The 20,875-nt window shown below is 35.8% G+C and overlaps 4 protein-coding genes and 1 long non-coding RNA gene across 5 annotated transcripts; 3 read left to right on the forward strand and 2 right to left on the reverse strand.

Moving 5' to 3' along the window:
• The first annotated feature begins 1,333 nt into the window (after positions 1 to 1,333).
• On the forward strand, positions 1,334 to 3,538 carry LOC121976705 (40S ribosomal protein S29-like). The gene is made up of 3 exons (XM_042529004.1): positions 1,334 to 1,492; positions 2,136 to 2,235; positions 3,351 to 3,538. Exons 1-3 carry the CDS (start codon positions 1,431 to 1,433, stop codon positions 3,357 to 3,359), a joined length of 171 nt encoding a protein of 56 aa, XP_042384938.1. The 5' UTR covers positions 1,334 to 1,430; the 3' UTR covers positions 3,360 to 3,538.
• A 398-nt stretch (positions 3,539 to 3,936) lies between these two features.
• LOC121976722 lies at positions 3,937 to 5,376 on the forward strand. Its single transcript, XR_006110684.1, has 3 exons — positions 3,937 to 4,376; positions 4,958 to 5,094; positions 5,210 to 5,376. It is a non-coding gene; the product is annotated as an uncharacterized LOC121976722 (long non-coding RNA).
• Positions 5,377 to 5,381: 5 nt separating this feature from the next.
• Positions 5,382 to 8,449, forward strand: LOC121976713 (protein FAR1-RELATED SEQUENCE 9-like). Its single transcript, XM_042529016.1, has 5 exons — positions 5,382 to 7,392; positions 7,480 to 7,542; positions 7,633 to 7,701; positions 7,870 to 8,065; positions 8,145 to 8,449. The coding sequence occupies exons 1-5, from the start codon at positions 5,638 to 5,640 to the stop codon at positions 8,192 to 8,194; spliced, it is 2,133 nt and encodes a 710-aa protein (XP_042384950.1). The 5' UTR covers positions 5,382 to 5,637; the 3' UTR covers positions 8,195 to 8,449.
• On the reverse strand, positions 8,366 to 12,357 carry LOC122041704. The gene is made up of 4 exons (XM_042601485.1): positions 11,837 to 12,357; positions 11,488 to 11,758; positions 8,498 to 8,670; positions 8,366 to 8,383 (listed from the first exon to the last, which is right to left on the reverse strand). The coding sequence occupies exons 1-4, from the start codon at positions 12,308 to 12,310 to the stop codon at positions 8,366 to 8,368; spliced, it is 936 nt and encodes a 311-aa protein (XP_042457419.1). The 5' UTR covers positions 12,311 to 12,357.
• Positions 12,358 to 15,723: 3,366 nt separating this feature from the next.
• Positions 15,724 to 19,063, reverse strand: LOC121976729 (mitochondrial outer membrane protein porin 5-like). The gene is made up of 6 exons (XM_042529034.1): positions 18,940 to 19,063; positions 18,759 to 18,826; positions 16,789 to 16,899; positions 16,613 to 16,699; positions 16,332 to 16,540; positions 15,724 to 16,255 (listed from the first exon to the last, which is right to left on the reverse strand). The coding sequence occupies exons 1-6, from the start codon at positions 18,983 to 18,985 to the stop codon at positions 15,949 to 15,951; spliced, it is 828 nt and encodes a 275-aa protein (XP_042384968.1). The 5' UTR covers positions 18,986 to 19,063; the 3' UTR covers positions 15,724 to 15,948.
• Positions 19,064 to 20,875: the final 1,812 nt, after the last annotated feature.

Genomic DNA, 20,875 nt, shown 5'->3' on the forward strand with positions numbered 1-20,875 from the left:
ATGCATTCAGTCACTTGTCACACATTTCATAGTATAGATATCGCCTATCACACTCTTCTGCCTCTTTCTTCATTCTTCTTGAGCTCTGTTATTGAACAAGGGCTAAGTGATTTATCATCCTCCTAACAAGTTCTCTGCACTCCGACAGATTTGTATTCTCATATCATATCTAAAAAATTCGTAGTCTCAGTTGTCGAGAGTGAGGGGCTGTGTTATAGGTTGATCCTGTTTTTGTATGATGTCGAGCCCTTGAGGTGTAGTCGCCATTCATATGTTTGCAATAGAAATATATATCTTGAACCAAAATCCCTGTGATGTTTTTGCCATCTTTTTTTGTTGCCATGAAGACTCCCTAATACTTGTAGTTTGGGTTTGATTGTAGGTTCCTGACTACTAGATCAATGATATGACTCTCCTCCTGTTTAGACTATATGATCTGTTAAGTAGCTATCATATGTGGGTAAAATTTAATAAGTCAGTCCTATTCTACATTGTATTCCAATACACTCCTATCTTGATCTCCAAAGATAGGATTTTCTTACATCTTCTACCAAATAACAACTTGTTCTTTAAAATGGCAGGTGACTGGCTACACCTTCTTTGTATCCAAATAGAAATATACTCAAAGGTTAACTCAGTGTCCTTCGACTAGGTACATGTTCTTGAGGTAGTGGCTTACACCTTGTCTACAAGTACGTCTGTTGTAGGGGCACGTAGGTCAATTATAGGTGCTCCCCGAGGATCACTCTTACATCCGACCCCGTGCATTGAGATTAGATGGAGCTTTGGCTAGTATCTCTAAGCTAGAGATATTGCATCATCCAAGGCATAGTGTCTCTAAGCTAGAGATAAGTATATCATCCTAGACCTAATCAACACCATAAGCAGTTGAGGCATAATGTCATGTACGACTACGACCATGGCTATAGGTAATTTCATCATGGCCAAGTTAATACTTAGATGGTAGAGTTGTACTATCTTATCTTGTGGGATTTATTCTCAACGAAATTAAATGATCATATCATGAGATCATCTAATAATAAGAGATGTTTAGGTTGAGTGAAATCAACTTTTGCATCGTATATAGCACGACTATGGTTACATGTAACTTAATCTCATGGCATCACTTGAAAAAAAAAATAATTAAATTATTTAATAATAAACCCTAACTATTTTTGAAAATAACAACAAATAAAAGCACTCTTTAATCTTACAACTCAAAAATATAACTGACTGCATCGTCAGCTAGGTAATTTTTTCGGGTGGACGCAAGTGAAGGCCAACTCATAGTCGTTTCTGAAACCTAGGGTTACTCCTCTCTTCCTATAAATAGTCCTCTCATCTCGGGTCGCCCTCTTCCATCTTTTCCGCCGCTGTTTGAGTTTCAAGGATTAGGGTGTCTTGTGCGATTCTAGCGAGATCGGCCGGAGATGGGGCACTCGAACGTCTGGAACTCGCATCCAAAGAGCTATGGCCCTGGATCCCGGGTTTGGTAGGCGATTCTATCATTACTTCTCCTGTAATCTACAGATTTGTCTTTTCCCTTTGCTTGTTATCAGGTTCGAATTGATGGCAAGTGGTGTTGTCATTCTTTGTGCATGTTCACTTACTGCCTAGTTTCCCTGTAAACTTTTGATTGTTCGTGTTGTCGTGTTTTTTATTTGTTGATGAAAGTGAAGGAGATGGTTTTAATTATCGCTTTTGGTTTAGAACTAACAATTCTATTTATATTTGTCATTGTTGACATTCTTTCTTATCTATTTGTCATCCATTTTATTTATCTTGTTGGGTTAATATATAGGTATTAGTTTACTACGTGGAGAAGGAGAATGATGATCAACTCCACAACCTTTGAAGATCTTCTCCTGTGTTATCTTAGAATTGTCTGTTTCATTCTATTTTCTGATCGTGTTTTGACTCGTATCAATGAAAGTATTTATTTTCTCTTCTGAGATTAGTTTGCTTGATTTATGCTCTATGATATTGATATATACTAGTTTTATTGTATGATTCCGTAATTAATGCTGTTTGCTGGTTAATATCGAGATTGAAGTTAACCGTCAGTGATGACTTCCTTGTTTTATGTTTTTGACCTTTTGTATGTGCGATGTTTTCTAACCAGTGTTATTTTATAGCCGTGTTTGTGGCAATCCTCATGCGATTATAAGGAAGTATGGTCTTATGTGCTGCAGGCAATGCTTCCGCAGCAATGCCAAAGAAATTGGCTTTATTAAGGTAATTAAATATCTTGTTCCTTTTATGTTTTTATGTTAATTTTATTATATGTTAGATATCCAGCTAATATCATCATAATATTATGATGTTCTGCAAATTTCTTCTGCCAATATAGTCATCCTATGGTCAACTTATTCAACTATTATTAGATTTATACTTTATAATGGGTGTGCTAATTTTTTCTTTTGGCATCACATATTTTGCACATGTTATTTGTTTTATACAGTTATAATTTTTATTCATTCTTACCTTCTTGGCTAAATGAAACTTCATCACCAATTACTAGAAGGCACCAAGTGATGTACTTAAATAGAATAGAAAATACAAATTAGTTGGGTTTAAGATGCTTGCCTGCTCATTGAAATATACTAATGATCTATACTTGTTTGATTTTACATTGTATTAGCTGGTTCTTTGAGAAAATGCATGGACAAACTTGTTTGCTCCATCCTTTGGTGTCAGAATATTGGTGCTACATGCTATACAAGTAAATGCTTGTCAAATCGTTAATTTGAATCCTTCTATTGCTTACCTTTCCATGTATCCACAATCACTGCATGTACATTGAACAATATAACTTGATTAACTGTAGTGAATAACTAAACCATTTTGTGTTTGCATTTTCTACAAGTGATATTCAATCACGTTTAGAAGTTCTTTACTTCTTTAGACATTTTGGAAGCATTTGATTTACATTTAGTGACTATAGGGTGGCTTCTTTTGGTACTTTCCTCTGAACAATTGATGCAAATAAAAGTTTTTATTATTTGTCCAAGATTTTACTAAGATTTTGTTGTCACTTTCCTATGAACAATTGAAGCAAAGACGTCCTTGATTTCTAATTACATTTAAGCTTTTTTTGAGATAATGTAAATAAGAGTTAAAGTACACTTAGATTATTTTTTTTAATTCTTACAATGGTGATTTTTATTGTCTGTTATGTTACTGTATTTCTAGTTCCAAATTTCATTTTAAATCTTGTTACCAGAACATTTTTTTATTGTAGTTTTTCTGCATTTGCTTGTATTATGTACATGCCTCAATAAAACAATTTTCATTTAGAAGTGCTCATTATTATAATAAAATTTAATTATTCTATTCGATTACATATGCAGTATCGCTGAAGATGGATGTTGATGCAGAATCAGCACTAGTAGTCTATCATGATCTGCCAGATTTTAGTTTGGACAATATTTTGTATTGCATTTTATCTTCTAAACATGGCGTTTTCGTTTGAACAAGGATTTGTGTTTAACGTGTTGCCTTCAGTTCATCAATAAGACTTCTAAATACATTTGCACTATATACTGGAAAAATTCAATGTGGCTCTTGTATGTCATGCCTCCTTAGTATATATAATAAGGGGCTTGCCCCTGTATCCGACCCAACAGGTGAGGTTCCAGTAACGTGTTAAGTGAATCAACGGTTAGAGGTAATTGGGGTAATTTCAGTTGGAGAGCTAGGTTCCTTGTGGTAGGGACGTCGAGTGAGTTCATTTTGCTTTTGGCGTTCTCCACGATACTCTCTCACAAAGGCCTGATAGAACCTGGGTAACAGTCCATGTTCAACGTAGACCAAAATGGCCCGGACTACGTCATTGTCACCACTGTTTCTCGTTCGAGGTTCCTCTCAGGATGGCGATGGTTAAGTGTTGGCCTTCGGAAGGGTTAGCTGGGAGTTACGTGGAGCACGACTGTGCATCTATTTCTCTTTGCTTTAGGCTTACAGGATGGTCCCAGTTGTACGTATACGGCTACCAGTATGTCTGGCACTTGGTGATGTCTGGGTCGAGTACATTTTCCATCAGATCGATCCCTTTAGTAGAGAACGGATCTTCTGCGCCCGCGTCCCCTGCGCCCTCTGCGCCCGTCGCTACACGACAAAAAAAACACGTGCTTAGCGCAAAAAAAAAGAAGCCCTCTTCTCCCGCCGAAAAAGCCCTCTTCTCCTCTCCGCTTCTTCTCCAGCCGACGACGCAGAGCTCCTCTTCGCTTCTCCAGCCGACGCCAACCCTCCTCCTTCTCCGCTTCTTCTTCACGTGCTTACCTCGCGATCCCTAGCTCCCCGCCGATTCCCTCTGTGCCCCCTGCGCCCGCGTGCCCTCTTCGCCCGTCGAAGTGTCTCCTCCTCTTCGCCAGGAGGTAACAAAACAGTCAAGATTGTATCATAATGAATCATTATTAACATATGATTTTACGAGGGATAGCATATTTATTTGTGCATTTCTTAATTTTTATTAGATCAAGCTGCATCTACAACAATGCCCTGTGCAATCTATTGCTCAACCATGTTACTAAAATCCTAGATATTGGTTTTGTATCTCAGGACATGCTTGATCCTTATGTTGGAGTAGGAAACCTCAATATTTCTCTGTTTATCTTACTTGCTCATGCAAACTGCAACCTATTAATTCAAAAACCTGCATTTTGTTGTGTTATGTTACTTCTGTATATGTTCATCTATTAATTTGACGCCATGTTTCCATGTACAACTGTTTTCTATCTTGTTTCTTAGATTTAAAAAGAAATGTCTTAACTAGATAATAACTTGTCATACTATCTTCAAAAATTATCTGTCACTATTGTTGGTAAGAGCTAGACAAACATTTAGGTAATACTATAAAATTTTAGGTAGGAGCTGAATTCTGACAATGATGTTGCTAGATTTTGACAATGTACTTAAATTTATATATTAATCTTTTATTGTGGCGCACTTTTTTCAGGTTTAAAGTTATTATCATGGAGGGCGAATCTACGAGTAGTCGTAGGCTGAATTTTGATGAGTCAATTGAAGAGTATTCTGAAGCAAACCAAGGCTGCGGTGATTATGAAGTTAATGTAGAAAAAAAGGCTGATGAAGGTAATAAGAGTCATAGTGCGTTATATTGAACTTTATATACTTCGATTTTTACATAATTTGATTAACTATGTGCATTGTTAATTGATTTGTTTGCATTAATTGATTAATTTTAAAGGCAATGAAGATGATATAGAGATTTCCCCCCCATTAAGCACAGATGAATTGGTGCCAAAAATTGGTATGAAATTTCAAACAGAAGAGGAAGCGTATGACTTTTATTTGAAATATGCTAAACAAGTTGGATTTGGCATACGAAGGACAAGAACCCATAATGATAATTCGGGCAGATTAATTGACAGGACGTTTTGTTGTAGTGCACAAGGAAAAAGGGGAAAGGACAAACGAGATATTTATGTGAAGCAAAGTCGTGCTGAGACAAGATTTGGTTGTGATGCTAAACTGAGGATTAGTTGTCGAAATAATGACAAGTTTTGTGTGGTGAACTTCATTAAAGAGCATAATCATTATCTTTCAAGCCCAAACAAAACACATCTCTACAGATGTCATAGGAACATATCTTCTTCTGCAGCGATACAAATTGAGATGGCAAGTGAGGTGGGAATCCCCCCAAAAGCATCTCATGATCTTATGATGAGACAAGCAGGTGGGAGGGAGAATTTAGGGTTTATTCCTGAAGACTATAAGAACTACTTGCGATCTAAAAGAACAAGAAATATGAGAGTGGGGGATACAGGAGGTGTTCTAGAATATTTGCAGAAAATGCAATGTGATGATCCAAATTTTTTTAATGCTATTCAAGTTGATGAAGATGATTTGATCACAAACATTTTTTGGTCTGATGCTAAGATGAGAGCTGATTATGGCAATTTTGGAGATGTTGTTTGTTTTGACACAACCTATAGGAAGAACAATGAAGGTCGTCCAATTGCATTGTTCGTAGGTGTTAATCATCATAAGCAATCCATAATTTTTGGTGCAGCTTTATTATATGATGAAACTACTTTGTCATTTGAATGGTTGTTTGATACCTTCACTAAAGCTATGTTTGAGAAAAAACCAACAACTATTCTTACAGATCAAGATGCTGCAATGACAAAGGCTTTAGCTTCTAGATGGCCTGAAACACATCATCGTTTATGCATTTGGCACATTTATCAAAATGCCGCAATACATTTGAGTGGAGTTTTTTCTCAATTCAAAGAGTTTGCTAAAGATTTTGCCTCTTGTATATATGATTTTGATGAAGAGGAAGACTTTCTTTCTACTTGGAACTTGATGTTGACTAAGTATGCACTTGAAGATAATGATTGGTTGAGACGTTTGTTTAGCATAAAGGAAAAATGGGCGTTAGTATATGGAAGACAAATATTTTGTGCGGATATGACTACAACCCAAAGAAGTGAGAGCATGAATAGCATTTTGAAAAGGTATGTCACTTATCAGCATAAGTTTTTAGAGTTTTTCAATCACTTCGAAAGATTGCTTCAGGATCGTCGATATGAAGAGTTAAAAGCAGATTTTAGATCCAATTCAAGTGTTCCATGTTTATTGTATCCGGTTGAAATATTAAAACATGCTAGTTATACTTATACTCCTGAGGCATTCAAGTGTTTTGAAAAAGAATGGTATAAATCTCATGATTCTATTGTAGAAATTTGTGAGATTGTTGGATCACATGCAACATACAAAGTTACTTCGCACAAAAAGAAACACCATCATATAGTTACACTCTATTCATCTTCTGAAAAAATTCAGTGCAGTTGTAGTTGTAGAAAATATGAATTTGCTGGGATTTTATGTTCTCATATTTTGAGAATATTTTCTATGAAAAATATTATGAAGATCCCAAATGAGTATATTTTGAAAAGATGGACAAGAAATGCAAAAGGTGGATACTTTGAAGGTAATGATACAATTGTGAACAAAGATAGTTTGGATCCAAAAATTCTTCACAATATGCGATATAGAGATTTGTGTGGGTTATCTGTTCAATTGGTTACCAAAGCAGCAGAAAGGGATGACACCCACATGGTTGTTAAAAATGTTATGTTGAGCTTATGTAAGATGGTTGATGAAAAATTACAAGTTAATGAATCAATTGTGCATCAATCAAATCTTAGCCAAGAAGCTAGTCAGTTGGTTCAATCTCTAGATGACACAACAAGGAATTTGAATGAAACAGACTATCAAATTGACGAAGAAAACAATCTTACAGTCAAAGGAATTAAACCTAAGAAGAAAATAGTTTCAGGCAAGAGGTTGAAAAGAGGCATAGAACAAATTTCTAGAAAAAAGAAAGGGGCAAGCAAAACTAACCAAACTTCAACAATTGTTCAGGTTTTATTCTTACTAATATTAGATTTTTTTTGTTTGATGTTACATTTAAAAAGCATATAGAATTAAATAATTTTATTTTTTTAATAGGGTATAGAAGATCCTAATATAGAAGATCAATTTCCACCACTTTTGCCAACACAACTATCTCAGGTTTACTTATTTTTTAACATTCCAAAATTAAATATTTATTAATAAATTCAGACAACTATCTAGACTAACTTTGTTAGTGATTATTATCAGGTGACTTCCTCAACTTCAAAATTTCAGACTGCTATCTCAGCTTTGGACAACAGATTAAACGAAGAACAAGTAAGATGAATACCGCCTGCTATCATATTTTATTATGATAGTTTGACATTTACATTATGTGTTTATTACAATACATCATGAGTATTATTGTCTTGCCTAATCTGCTTATTATTGCTTTGCCTACTCTCTACTTCTCACATAGTTATATTCCCCCCCCCCCCTTTGCAGCGAAGATATCCACCTACTGGATACCACTCGCTGGATACCACCTGTTGGATACCGCCTGCCAGATTTTTTCCTCCAGGACATCCACCTTTCGGATATCCTCCAATTGGTTATCCACCTTCGGGATATCCCCTAGCTGGTTATCCACCTTCTGGATATCCACTCTTTGAGTATCCTGGTACATCAGCTCCACACCACGGTGAGTCTCATTTTTTATTACCAATATTCACATATCAAGTTTATAGGTGACATGATGTTTACATGTGGGCATATTCTAGATACAGGCGGACATCACGGGCATCAAAAGGAAAAACATGGTACCTCTTGAGCTAAATAGCTCAGAAACTTGAGTACATTCTGTATTCTTGAATACATTTGATAGCGGGCCGAATACATTTGTGGTATTCTTGAATACATTTGTGGTATTCTGTAACAAATGCTAGCGGCTTGTGATATTCTGTAACAAATGCTAGCGGCTTGTTGTATTCTGTAACAAATGCTAGCGGATTGTGGTATTCTGTAACAAATGCTAGCAATACTTGAGTATTACAGAACTATTAGTATTTACTTTATGCATTTTCAATAAGTTAAAGCTTTATAGAAAAATGAAATCCAGAATGAGTTGACATACTACAGTTTGCCCACTGTTGTTGCTGTCTTCTGCAGTTGAAGTTGCTATCTGTGATCCATATTGGAAGGATTTTAGCAATTGAACTAGAGGGAACTTCTCCTGCAAACCAGCTTCATGAGCAAAGCTTATTGCATCTAGCTGATGTCCATTGTTGATCAATTCCTCGATGATATCTGTATAAGGGAGAAAACAACTCTTATATCACTCATCTAACGACTCCTATCTAGCCTCGGGGTCAAAGTTAACACATATTAGTTCCTAACTCGAGCATTCACCCTCAAGCATTATAAAGACAATAAAGACAACTACAGACATTATTGTGGATCGGTCAGCAGACCGATCCACATCCTTTTTGGACTGATCAGAATCGGTCCATGAGGGTTCTGATCGGTCTGTGGACCGATCAGGCTATAGGTGGATCGGTCCACAGACCGATCCCCCTATCCTTTCTCCCGAACTCCGTTGCCTCCTGATCGGTCTACAGACCGATCAGTAATTCTCGGTGAGTTCACAGAGAGTTACTGATTGGTTATTGATCGGTCTGGTGACCGATCAGATAACCATAGTATCACTGGATCGGTTAACAGACCGATCCAATGCGTTGCTCCTGATCAGTCTGTAACTGGATCGGTCAACAGACCGATCCAACTGTAAATGGATCGGTCAACAGACCGATCCAATGCGTTGCTCCTGATCGGTCTACAGACCGATCAGTAATTCTCGGTGAGTTCGAAAAAAAAAATTGGGCTTTTTTTTTTTTTGAGTAATGATATTTGCCGCGACAATTCGCCGCGACAACTTGCCGCGACAACGCACTGATCGGTCTGTAGACCGATCAGGAGGAAACCTGATCGGTCTACAGACCGATCAGTAATGGCTTTCTCGTGAAATATAGGAAATACTCTTAAAAATATAGGAACATGCCTGAATATAGGAACATGCCTAAATTGTTTCTGAGCTATACTTTGAATAATTAGGAGGCTTTCAGCTGACAAACTCTTGTCATTGTTCATAAACTGCATCATTTGATCTGCAAACACTACAGGATCCAGGCTCACTTTATGATAATGCTCTTTAGAGTCCCAAAATAAGATACCAAACCTGACCAGTTAATGTGCCTTGGGGGCATTTAGCAGCACTGATTTGGGAGCATACGATATACATCAGTAATGTCATGTTTAGTAGAACAGGATTCCATGTAATGACTTGGAGATTGACTTCAAATTATGCTTAAGTTCTAGTATCTACGTATCATGGAACAGTGATGAGTATCAATATGAATAACCTTGATAAATGCAGGAAAATACTATCAACTGAAAAAGAAGGTGAAGATGGAATTTCAATGATATATTTCATATGTCTTTGGACTTTGGGTATTATCTACATAGAATTTTGCAGAATGCAGAAAATCTATAAGTGGCTTATTGACATATATTCTGAAAGCCATTAACAAGTGAGTTCAGCTCCCTTTTACTGATCGGTCTGTAGACCGATCAGGTTGCCTCCTGATCGGTCTACAGACCGATCAGTGCGTTGTCGCGGCAAGCGGCGAATTGTCGAGGCAAATATTATTACTCTTTTTTTTTTTTTTTTTGCGCTAAGCACGTGTTTTTTTGTTTGTCGTGTAGCGACGGGCGCAGAGGGCGCAGGGGACGCGGGCGCAGAAGATCCGTTCTCCCTTTAGTATGTGCCACTTCAAAGATTCAGATGTTCACGTGGATGATAATAAAACATCACTTTATTATCTTGAGATATATAGACTCAGATGCAACTCTCTTATCATGCTCTTGAGAAGATTGCCATAACATGAGCTTCTGTATTTTCTCTTAATTTCAATCTATACGGGTTAAATACGATTCAACTGATTTCTTTTTTTTATAAAAATGAATGAAAAAAGAGTACCAGTACTCCTGCATTCAAAGAGTTCAAGAAGGGAGATGGATGCAGTCATAAATATCCTGTAAGTATTTAAAAAAAGGCTGTGTTCTCAATTAATTGGCGCCATTACGTTCTTTCTCAGTTCCAGCTAAGCTTAATCAATATGTTTGCCCTGTGCATCAGATGTCTGATCGCCATGGCGACTAATATGAAGATACCATGAAGATTTGGCAGGAAACACTAGAGAGGAATAATAATAATAATATATGCAACTCTGCTTGCGATCCAAAATGATGTCCTGCAGTGAGGCAGGGTCTTTTTCTATTGTCTCATCCTTATTTAATTGAAGTGGCGAGGAACATAAAAAGATAATAATACCAAATGCTTTCAGATTGACTTGATTTTTCTACTGCTGTAGCTTTCAAGAACAGCAGCCGACGCATTGACTGCAAAGATGCTTCATCTTAAATTCTTAATGGTTACATGGCGCGTGACCCAATAAAAGAGAGACTCAGGTATTAATGATCGATCTGATCATCCAGGATGGACCTTGGCAACTCATTAGTAGTCCTACTGATGTAACTTCTAACTGAGATTGCTTCAACTACAGTATTGAACTTTGAGTTATTTCAGTTGAACTTGGTTTAGTTTGAGCATGTCGACATCCATCCTTTTCTTCTGTCTTCTCTATATGCTTCTTCTGAATGCCGCGATGGAGTCAGTCCCAATAACAGTGTGCTTGTGTTGCAAAAGGTGGTAACGCCCGCCCCAAGCTTATGGAAGGATTGTAAATAACGGTAAGTGGGAGGAGCGTAACAAAGCCTGCAGGCTCGTTCCAAGACTTCATGTGCGGACAAAACACTGAACAGATCCACAAGCTTCATTCTGCTACCTCTTCCCACGACAAGAGAATAACATGTTTTTTGGGTGGACGGAAGAAATTTTATTTATATTTTTTCACTTCCCATCTGGTCAATTTGCTGATGCATTGACACACAGAGGGAAAATAACAGAGAACAGAAAATAAAACAATAAAAGAAAGCGATGCAGGAAGAAATCTGTCTATCTTTGAGGTATTCCGGAACAGAGGAGCTTCGATCACTCATTAGTACATCTTCCTTCCCTTTTTCCTTGATCCCTGCGAATCACAACATGAGCAAAAACATCATCATCAGCATAAAGTTCAAAATGAAGAGAAATCGATCGAGGTATCTTTAGGAACTTAACTGGTCTTGTCGGGTTTTGTTTGACGCAAGCAGAGCATTGAGAGTAGCCCATTTGCACCCTTAGAGCAGACTGTGCCTGCAAAACTTGTTCTTGAGACTGAAAAAAAGTTTCCTCCATGGATTTCTTCATCCGGTAGTTGCAATCGGTGAAGCTATTCTGTGAAATATATGTTAATAATAGATAAAGAAAACAGGAAGGATAGAGACCAACGCAAATGGAGAGAGCATGCCTCACCACCTCAGGGTTGTTGAAGAGCTGTGAACTGGCAGTGTCATCCAAAGCAGAAGAGTGCTGGTTCCGTTGTTGCTCGACCAAAGTTCTCTTCTTCTTGCCACCGTCAGCTGGAACCAAAGCAGAGTAAAGGAAGCGGCCATTTCCATCATCTTCGTTGAAATGTGGCGGCCCAGAGGATGCATCAGAGATCATCGACAAGCCCTCCTCTTCCTCTACTCCTCGGAAGGATTCGCCCTCTCCGTAAGAAAGCGAATTTCGCACGTCCGAGGAGTGGAGAAAGTATGTAGTCCAACCAGACTGGCAACCACTACTGCACTCTGAACTCATCGCCGTTTGCTTCTCCACTAACCTTCCACCCTCGATGAGCATGGCGAGCTCTTGCGATATAAAAGCGAGAGAAGGAGAGTGTCCTAGTACTCGCAGTAGGTAATGAGGCAGCAGCAGAAGGCCATCACAGGCAAGGTTTGTCTTCATGCACCTGTCATCCTTCGCCCACTAGGCTTGTCTTCCTCGGTTGAGATGAAATTTATTGGCCGCTTTGCTGGTAATCTCTGTGATGCAACTAAGAGAGAGAGAGAGAGGGGGGAAAGATCTGGCTTCCTCATGCTTTTGTTGCTTTGGCCGCCCCATATTTTTGAAATCATAAAACAAAATGACTCCTTTTAATTTTTTTTTATTATCAAAAAAGGATTTTCATAGCTATGATTTTATAGTGGTTATAATATAAAAAATAAATTTAAAATTAAAATTATTTAAAATAAAAAATAATTTAAATGATATTTTTTTTAAAATTTGAAATCAGACTATTATAGATTTCACCTCATAACTAATTATAGATCTTTAAACGAATTTTAATTTAATATATTATACGTTCCATGGTTGAACTCGAATTTAACATTACAATAACATGTTAGTGCAGTTGTAATAACTATAAAATTATAATCAAATTTTAAATTTTGAGAAATCATAATTTTTAACTCAAACTGAACCACGAGACGTATAATATATCCAATCGAAACTCGTTCAGAGATTTACGACTATTTTAGGTTGAATCTGTAACAACTCAATTTTAACTAAAAATATCGTTTAAAATTTTTTCGATTTCGAATATTTATGTTAAATTTATTTTTCATATTATAACAGCTATTAAATCATTTAGGACACAACTATATAATTACTATGGGATCGTGAATGCTATAATGCGTCTCAAATGTACGATTTAAACATGAAATATAAGACGTAGATAATAATGTGAATAAAGATTAGTTATGTTATAAGATCAACATGAGGTGTCTTTCAAAATGATACATCCTTTTTATGATTTGACAAAACAAAGGGCTCCATTTTAATTTTTGTCCTCATGATTCATTAAGGTGTTATCCAAGGACGAGGAGGGAAATTATAAGCGCGAAGAATTAATGGTGCAACAAGTAAAGAGACGAATACAGGAACCACAATCTGTGCACCGCGTTTCCGCATCTTGAACAAAAAATAAATGAGTTTCAGTATCCGTTGGCTTTTAAAAAAATCGTAATTTGTGAAATTACGATTTGAGGTATTAATATTATAAACCTGCCGTAACTAATAGACAGTGTAAAATTAAATATATTTTAAAATATTTTTATAAAGAAGATTTATATATTAAAAGGAGAGTAATGTTATGCCGACTCCTCGTGTGTAGTTCTATCCATGACTCACTCATAGTTTCGGTCTCTCGATCATTATCAGAGAGCATAGGATTATGACAATCTAACAAATCCGATTAAAAGGATTTGTGATTACATTATAAAATAAAAATTAATCACGTCCATAAAAATATAAATTTTAATTTTAATTCGCAAAAAAATATTTTTTGCGATTTATATAAATGTTTAACAAAATAAAAATGAATCAAGTTTACATGAGTATATGTTTAAATTTAAACTCATGCAAAAACAATTTCACACGATAAAAAAAAATATAATCATATCTATTAAAAAAATTAAATTCATACAAAATAACTTTAAATTTTCTACAAAATAGTTAGCCTAATAAAAATAAATAAACACATCTGAATGAGAAACCATGTTGTTGATTGTTTTTAATTAAAATTATTTTCAAAAGGATTTTTAAAATATGGAGAAAGATACTTATAGGGGTTTGAATTCGTAATCAATGCAATAAATATTTGTGCTTCTAAATCCACTAAAGATAAAATTAGATGTAACAACAAACATAGTTCAAATTATCCGCATTTGATTTTGCAATGCTCGATTGAAATAGTTTTGAATGACAATAAAAGTTCTTGCTATTAGATAATATATTAATAATAGATGTTCAAGGATTGAAGCTAAGCAATACTAAATGACTTTAAAAACTTCAAAAGAAGGGAATGTCGCAGCTTTGAGTCAATCCTTCTCCTTGTCCACTGCTTGTCTTCTCGTTCAACTAGCATTGGCACCGCTAGAACAAGATCTTCGTCGTGATATCATCAATATAACAATTTCTTTAATGATGCAACAATCCTTCTCGATCGCTTCCTCCTCCCGAGCATTATGCCAGTATTGACTTACTTGGTCCTAGTGCCACTACATCAAGCAATCAAACAAACCATACAAAGGCCCCAATTCACTCCAAATCTAACAATATTGAACCACCTTTTCACAATCTCACTGAAGAAGCCTCTGCCAAGTAACAATACTGCTCTTTGCTAATGAAACTCGTCAGTCATTTTCCACATTAGATCTACTCAATCTGCTGCTTTACACTACCAAGCAACTTCCTCACTGAATCTGCTGCTTTACTCTACCAAAGAAAATCTACAAACTAACTGCACCAACTGCTCACAGTCTAATTCTGCTGGGATAAACTATTTGAGCCTACACTCAACAAGAGCAGGCTTCATAGTTCCACTTTTCTTCTGCTAGAGAGAGCCGCTGCTGGAGCTCTAATAGTTTTTTCTTGCACGGCTCGTTCAAAAAAATTTAAAAAGTTAAAGTGTTTTCTATGAAATAAATAGAATCTAAAGAATCTGAACCATCTGAATACAATTTAAGAATTTCATAATGTATACATACTGCAACGCATGTGCTATCATCAGTCCAAGTAATTCCCAGAGCATGCCCATTGTCTTCTTCCCATCCTTGATTGGACTTCAATTCCAGCGCACTGTACATGTAGGCCTGAAGAAAGGATGGCTTTCAAAGCATCTCCCAGAAGAAGCCATTCTGCAAAAGAAAACAATGTAAGGAGCAACAGCTACTGCGTCAAGCTCAAATTCATTGCAATTGTTTCAGCAGCAGCAGAAGAAATCAATTTCTCAGTGCAGGATCACTGACCTGAAGTGGAGCCTCACACTGCTTCACAATTGTAATGAAAGAAGATGAAATCATCCAGCCAATGCAAGGAAAGGCCAGTTGAAGCCTGCCAGTTCCCTATCATGGATGATGGAATTGACCACTGCACAAGTGATTATAGCTGGCTGGCACAAGGAAGAGATGGAGGGGCCACAACAGGTGTTGTTCTCTATGTAAACAGCTGCAGATGGTCTACATGAAGCTCTGGTCAACTATAACTATAAGCATGCACATTTAATTCTTATGTGGCATTTAGATTCAGGTTGCTAGTATTTATGTGGCTGGACAAGTGATTCTTGGCCACAGCAGTCGTGCAGACGTCATGTTACATTGTAGAAGAGTGGTACATCCTCTTGATCACACACCTCCATGGCTTCTTGGCTTCTTGATCCCAACACTTCAGAGGTGGTTGTCAAAATAAAGGGTTGTAAGAAGTTAAATAAGAACCATGTGAAGTACATAAAAAAAATACAATTCTCAGAAGAAAATTATCGATTCTCATCCAAAGAAAAGAAAATTACAAATTATATTAAGTTAGCCTAAGACAGCATCTAATAACACAAGAGGCATTGAATGATTCTTAAACACAAGTGAAAATGCTGTCAAGAATGGAAGAACAAACCTAGAGACATCAACAATCAAATTAGTTATCCACAGAAGTAGTCAAAACTTCAATACAAAAAAAAACAGAGCATACAAGCCTGTGGAGCATCTTATTTCACAACCCTATTGATTGACCAATAAATGCACACACACACTCAACCTTGGCGACCATGATCAAGGCTTGAGAGCAAGAGCCAGACCAAACTTGGGAGTTCTTTCCAAGGCCTTGGTGTCAAACTCCCCAGAGATGGTTAACATTGATTTTGGCCTCACCTCGTGTTGAAGAAGAGCCCCTAACTTCCCAAAGTTGTTGAGTCTCGCCTTCACTGTTGTCCAGGGATCCAGTGCATATTGTCCTCCAACGGTGACTGTGTTCTCATTTATGGAGAACCTTCTGAGAATCTCAAGTACCGTAGAGCTCCTTTGAGACTCATCAAAATGGTGCACATAAGAAGCTCTCATAGTGTCTCCCTTGTCCATCCTGAAGAGAAGAGTGTCACTGCAAATTTCTATGAAATCGCTGAAGACATCTGCAAATTATCAGTATTAATGCTTACAGAATCACAGAAGCATTATACTCTGGCTTTGTTAGGCCTATTCCAGCACTGTACTTGGTAAAAGCTCCTGAGACAGTATCAAAACCAGCTTCTGCACCAAAGGCAATGCCTTGCGAACCCATTGTCCCAGAAAGCTCAATTAAGGGGGACTTGTTCAAAGCCACTACCGATGCAAGACTTGCATGATGATGTAAATACTGCACTTCCAGCTGAATTACGAAACTTTCATTTTACTCTTCAGTATTAGAAAAACAACACCTAAAATGACCAAATCTTGTTACCTTTCCAGAGTTATAATCAGGTAGCTTAATTGAAGCAATGGTCTTTGTGGATGGCAAAATACCTGAGATGACCACAGTGGTGGAAATCTGGAAGGAAGTGAAATGAGAAATGAAAACCTCTTAATTGCTTATTAATTCTAAAGTATTGTTGGGAAAGAATGGAGCAGAAAATGTACATTTGATTCGGAGTCAACTTTCACATCAATGAGGGTGTTCTTATACTTGTACTGTGAACCAACATCAAAACTACAAAGCCCTCCGTTCCTGACAGCAGCAGATGTAAGTGCCTGTTCATTAATTAGATATAGAATGAAAGAATGTTGAATATAGTCGGATGAGAATACACACAAACATACAGATATTGAAAAACAGTAAAACTGAATGATCCTAAATCTTGGTAGAAGAAAAACAACTGTGGGGGTTTCAATACTAAATATCAGATAAATAATTATCAATCATAATCGCACCGATTTTGTATGAGATAGTCAAAGACATACCAAAACAATCATTTCATTTCATGATACATAATAACATGAGAAAAGAGGTGTAATAAAGAATTTCAAGGTGGTATCAGTTTCCCTTGGAAACTAATGAGTCAAACAAGAACGTTTATAGGCTTAAATGAGTGAACTACCAATAACTTGAACTTACATATTTTCAGCTAGTTGTTAGATCTAATAATTTGATCAAAGCAGAAAAAGATGCTGGGCAGTGGTGTTATGAGAATGATTAAATTTATGAAACATAAATGGAGGCAAAATTTCCACCAAATGGATTTTAATTTGGCATTTCTTTTCATATTTTATGTAATATAGAATAAATAGCTCCCAACAACATGTTATGATAGATCGTGATGCATTTATTCCACATGGTGAGTTGTGGGGGTACTAAAGAAGTTTTATAGCCTAATATAATTGAGCTACCATTAGTTTGGACTTTTAGCATTTAGAGCTAATAGTTGACTCTGACAAATTACTAGGTGAGTTCCATCATCTAAGTGGATCGTAACACAGATGTTAGCTAGGAAAACAAGTTGGCAGAACAGTTCATGGTCAGCGATCATTTTATTTACATTATAAAAGTGGTTAAGAAAAACACAGTGAATTCATTTTTACATCTTCATGTCTTTCATATCATGTGATAAATTAATAGGTACTTCCAAATGAGTGATGATATAGCTTGTGCTGCAGATAAATAAATGGAACTCCAGATTGACATTGCTCTCGTTAACAAGACAAAACAAGGTATAAAGGCTTAAACTTCTCTAAGATTTGGATCACACCTAATTTGAGAAATGGTAGAAAACACTTTGCTAAGTTCTTAAGTAAGATAAACAATATTATATCTTATTGATATCTCCTTCAGCACAATCCCATATTTACTTAGGTATTCCATTGATTTCATTATATGATATCATCATATTGATGGTTCTAAAACGTGTCTTTAGTCATTCTACTAATATAAAATTTTTCCTGTTTAAGTATCTCCTATCAGATCTAGTTGGCTATTCACTTCTGTTGTAATATTTGTCCACATCAAACACCACTAAATCAGTATGTTGGTGCGTGAATTTAAAAGGGAGATTCTGATAATTGTACGGATATGATAAAACACACTTGCATGCTGCAATGCAAGAGAAGAACAGGAACACAAAATTAACAGACAATAACACTAAATGCTTTTAGATTACAAAATTGAAACAAGTAAAACAGAACAATTTGGCTGAGTCATTATTGCAGAAGAGCCATTTGACATGAATAGACACATTACGGAAGGGTTCAGTTTCCCTAGATGTTTCAAACCACTCCAGATGTGTGTAAGGTAATTAGAAAGATGAACGCCAACCAACAATTGCCCAGTAGCAAACTCACGAGTTATGCCATAATTTCCGTGCTGGAATAGGGACCGTGAAAACGGTATTAACATGGAACCATAACTCTTCATTACAGAAACAAATAAGGGAATTCTTTTATTCAAACAATCAGAACGACAGCTACAAACAAATTGAAGGACCAACAAACATGGTCTGATCCACCGATCATTATGAGCACTGCAGAGAAAAAAAAGGTATCCTAAAACTAACAAACACACCGTGAATCCAAAAGGCGAAGAAAACTAAATGAAGGAAGGTTCGAAGAATGATTACCACTCCAGTGATGCTGGAGCTCGAGACGGATAGCTTCTGATCGGAGGTATAATCCTTAGTCAGCAGATCTGAGTAATCAACCAAAGGAAGAGGGGAAATAAGAATCAAAACTTTAGGTCAATAAAAACAGGAGGAAACTGGGATGCAACGAATGATGGAGGCAGAGCGACATCAAAAATACCTTTGGCCGTCTTTCCGATGTTGGAGAAGAGCCCCGGTCCGGTCATTGCTGCGGCGGCGGAGAGAGAGGGAGGGTGACGGAGAGAAAGGTAATGCAATAGGGCTTCTCTCTCCACAGACACCGGAAGAACTATACGAAGATATTTATAGTAATTTTAAAAGGCCATGCTGCTCGCAGAGACGGCCGTGATCGAGAGCTGCAGCATGGGGCCCTTTGAAACGGACGGCCAGTAGTGGCCACTATGATTCTGAACGAATCCACCGATCTTTTCTTGATAGAGAAGTTTGATTCTATTTTAATAATATTAAAAAATAAATGAATAAATAATGTATAAAGGAAACCCACTATGTTTCTAATATCAAACAGCTTTTTACCGGTTAAATTTTCAAAATATCTCAATTATATATCATAATTTTAAAATTATTAAATCATGATTTTTTTTTTCAGTCGATTTAATTTTTTTCTATGTATTTAAAAAAATTTATCATTAGATTTCGATCAAAATTGGCTGATGAATCTAGACACTTTAAAATGATAAAAAATCAGTTCTTATATATTCGTTTAATTCTCCTGATTATAAAAATACTATCAAACATTAATTTGACTGAATATATGGAAACTGGTTTCATGTCATTTTAAAATTAGTTTCTATGTGTTCGTCTAATTCTCCTAATTGTAAAAATACTATCAAATATCAATTTCATCGAATATATTGAGAGTAATGATTTTTTAATTATAAATATATTTGAAAATTTAATTCATATTCAAAAAATTACTGCTCTCAATATATTAGATCAAATTGATATTTGGGGACATGAATATAATTATTAAAACTAAAAAACTCATAGGATATGATTTCACTTTATTTGAGCTCTCTAGATCCATCAACTAATTTTGGCTGAATGAATCTATATTGATTTTATTTAGGTTCATTCGGCCATAGTTTCAAAAAAATCATTGCTCTCAATATATTACATCAAATTGATATTTGATTGTATTTTTATAATCAGGAGAACTAGACGAATATATAGGAACTAGTTTTATGTCATTTTAAGATCTTTAGGTCCATCAGCCGATTTCGGCTAAAATCGGTTGATGAACCTAGATACCTCAAAATGATATGAAACCAGTTCCTATGTATTTGTCTAGTTCTTTTGATTATTAAAATACTATCAAATATCAATTTGACATAATATATTGAGAGCAATGATTTTTTGAATATGAATATGTCCGAAAAATTAATTTATGTTCAAAAAATCATTCTTATTGGGTCAAATTGATATTTGATAGTATTTTTACAATTAGGAGGACTAGATGAATATATAAGAACTAATTTCATATCATTCTGAGGTCTGTAGGTCTATTAGCCAATTTTGGACAAAATTACCTTATGAATTTTTCAAACAGAATGAAATTGATTCAACTGGAAAAAAAATTAGTTGACTAATTTGTTTTTCTAATCGAATTGATTCGAAGACGAGGGTAAAATAAGAAATAGGTTCATGATTTAATAATTTTAAAACTATGATATATAATTTGGATATTTTGGAAACCAATCTAATGGGTTTGGTAAAAAGTTGAATAGCTCACTTGTATCATTTAAAAAGAATTAATATATATTTGATTGATCTTATTCTTTTTTATTGTAAAGCTCTGTGTATTCGTAAAAGTAATAATATATAAAGCAAAGTCTGGTTGAAAGAACATCTCCCTAATCACTTGTAATAAAAAGGGCAACAAACACTTGCAAGATACCATTAGCATTTATCAAACATTGGTTTATTTCAAACACTTGGATAACTAAGGTGATATTTGGTTTAAGGGTGTGAGAATAAGGGAATGAAATAATAAAAATATAAAATGTTAATTAATGGGTTTGAGAATAATAATTTTAAAATTTTTTCTAAATAATAATAAATAGACAAAATCCAAGGAA

This window comes from Zingiber officinale, chromosome 1B, assembly GCF_018446385.1.
Source record: "Zingiber officinale cultivar Zhangliang chromosome 1B, Zo_v1.1, whole genome shotgun sequence".
In the NCBI taxonomy this organism is placed as follows: domain Eukaryota; kingdom Viridiplantae; phylum Streptophyta; class Magnoliopsida; order Zingiberales; family Zingiberaceae; genus Zingiber; species Zingiber officinale.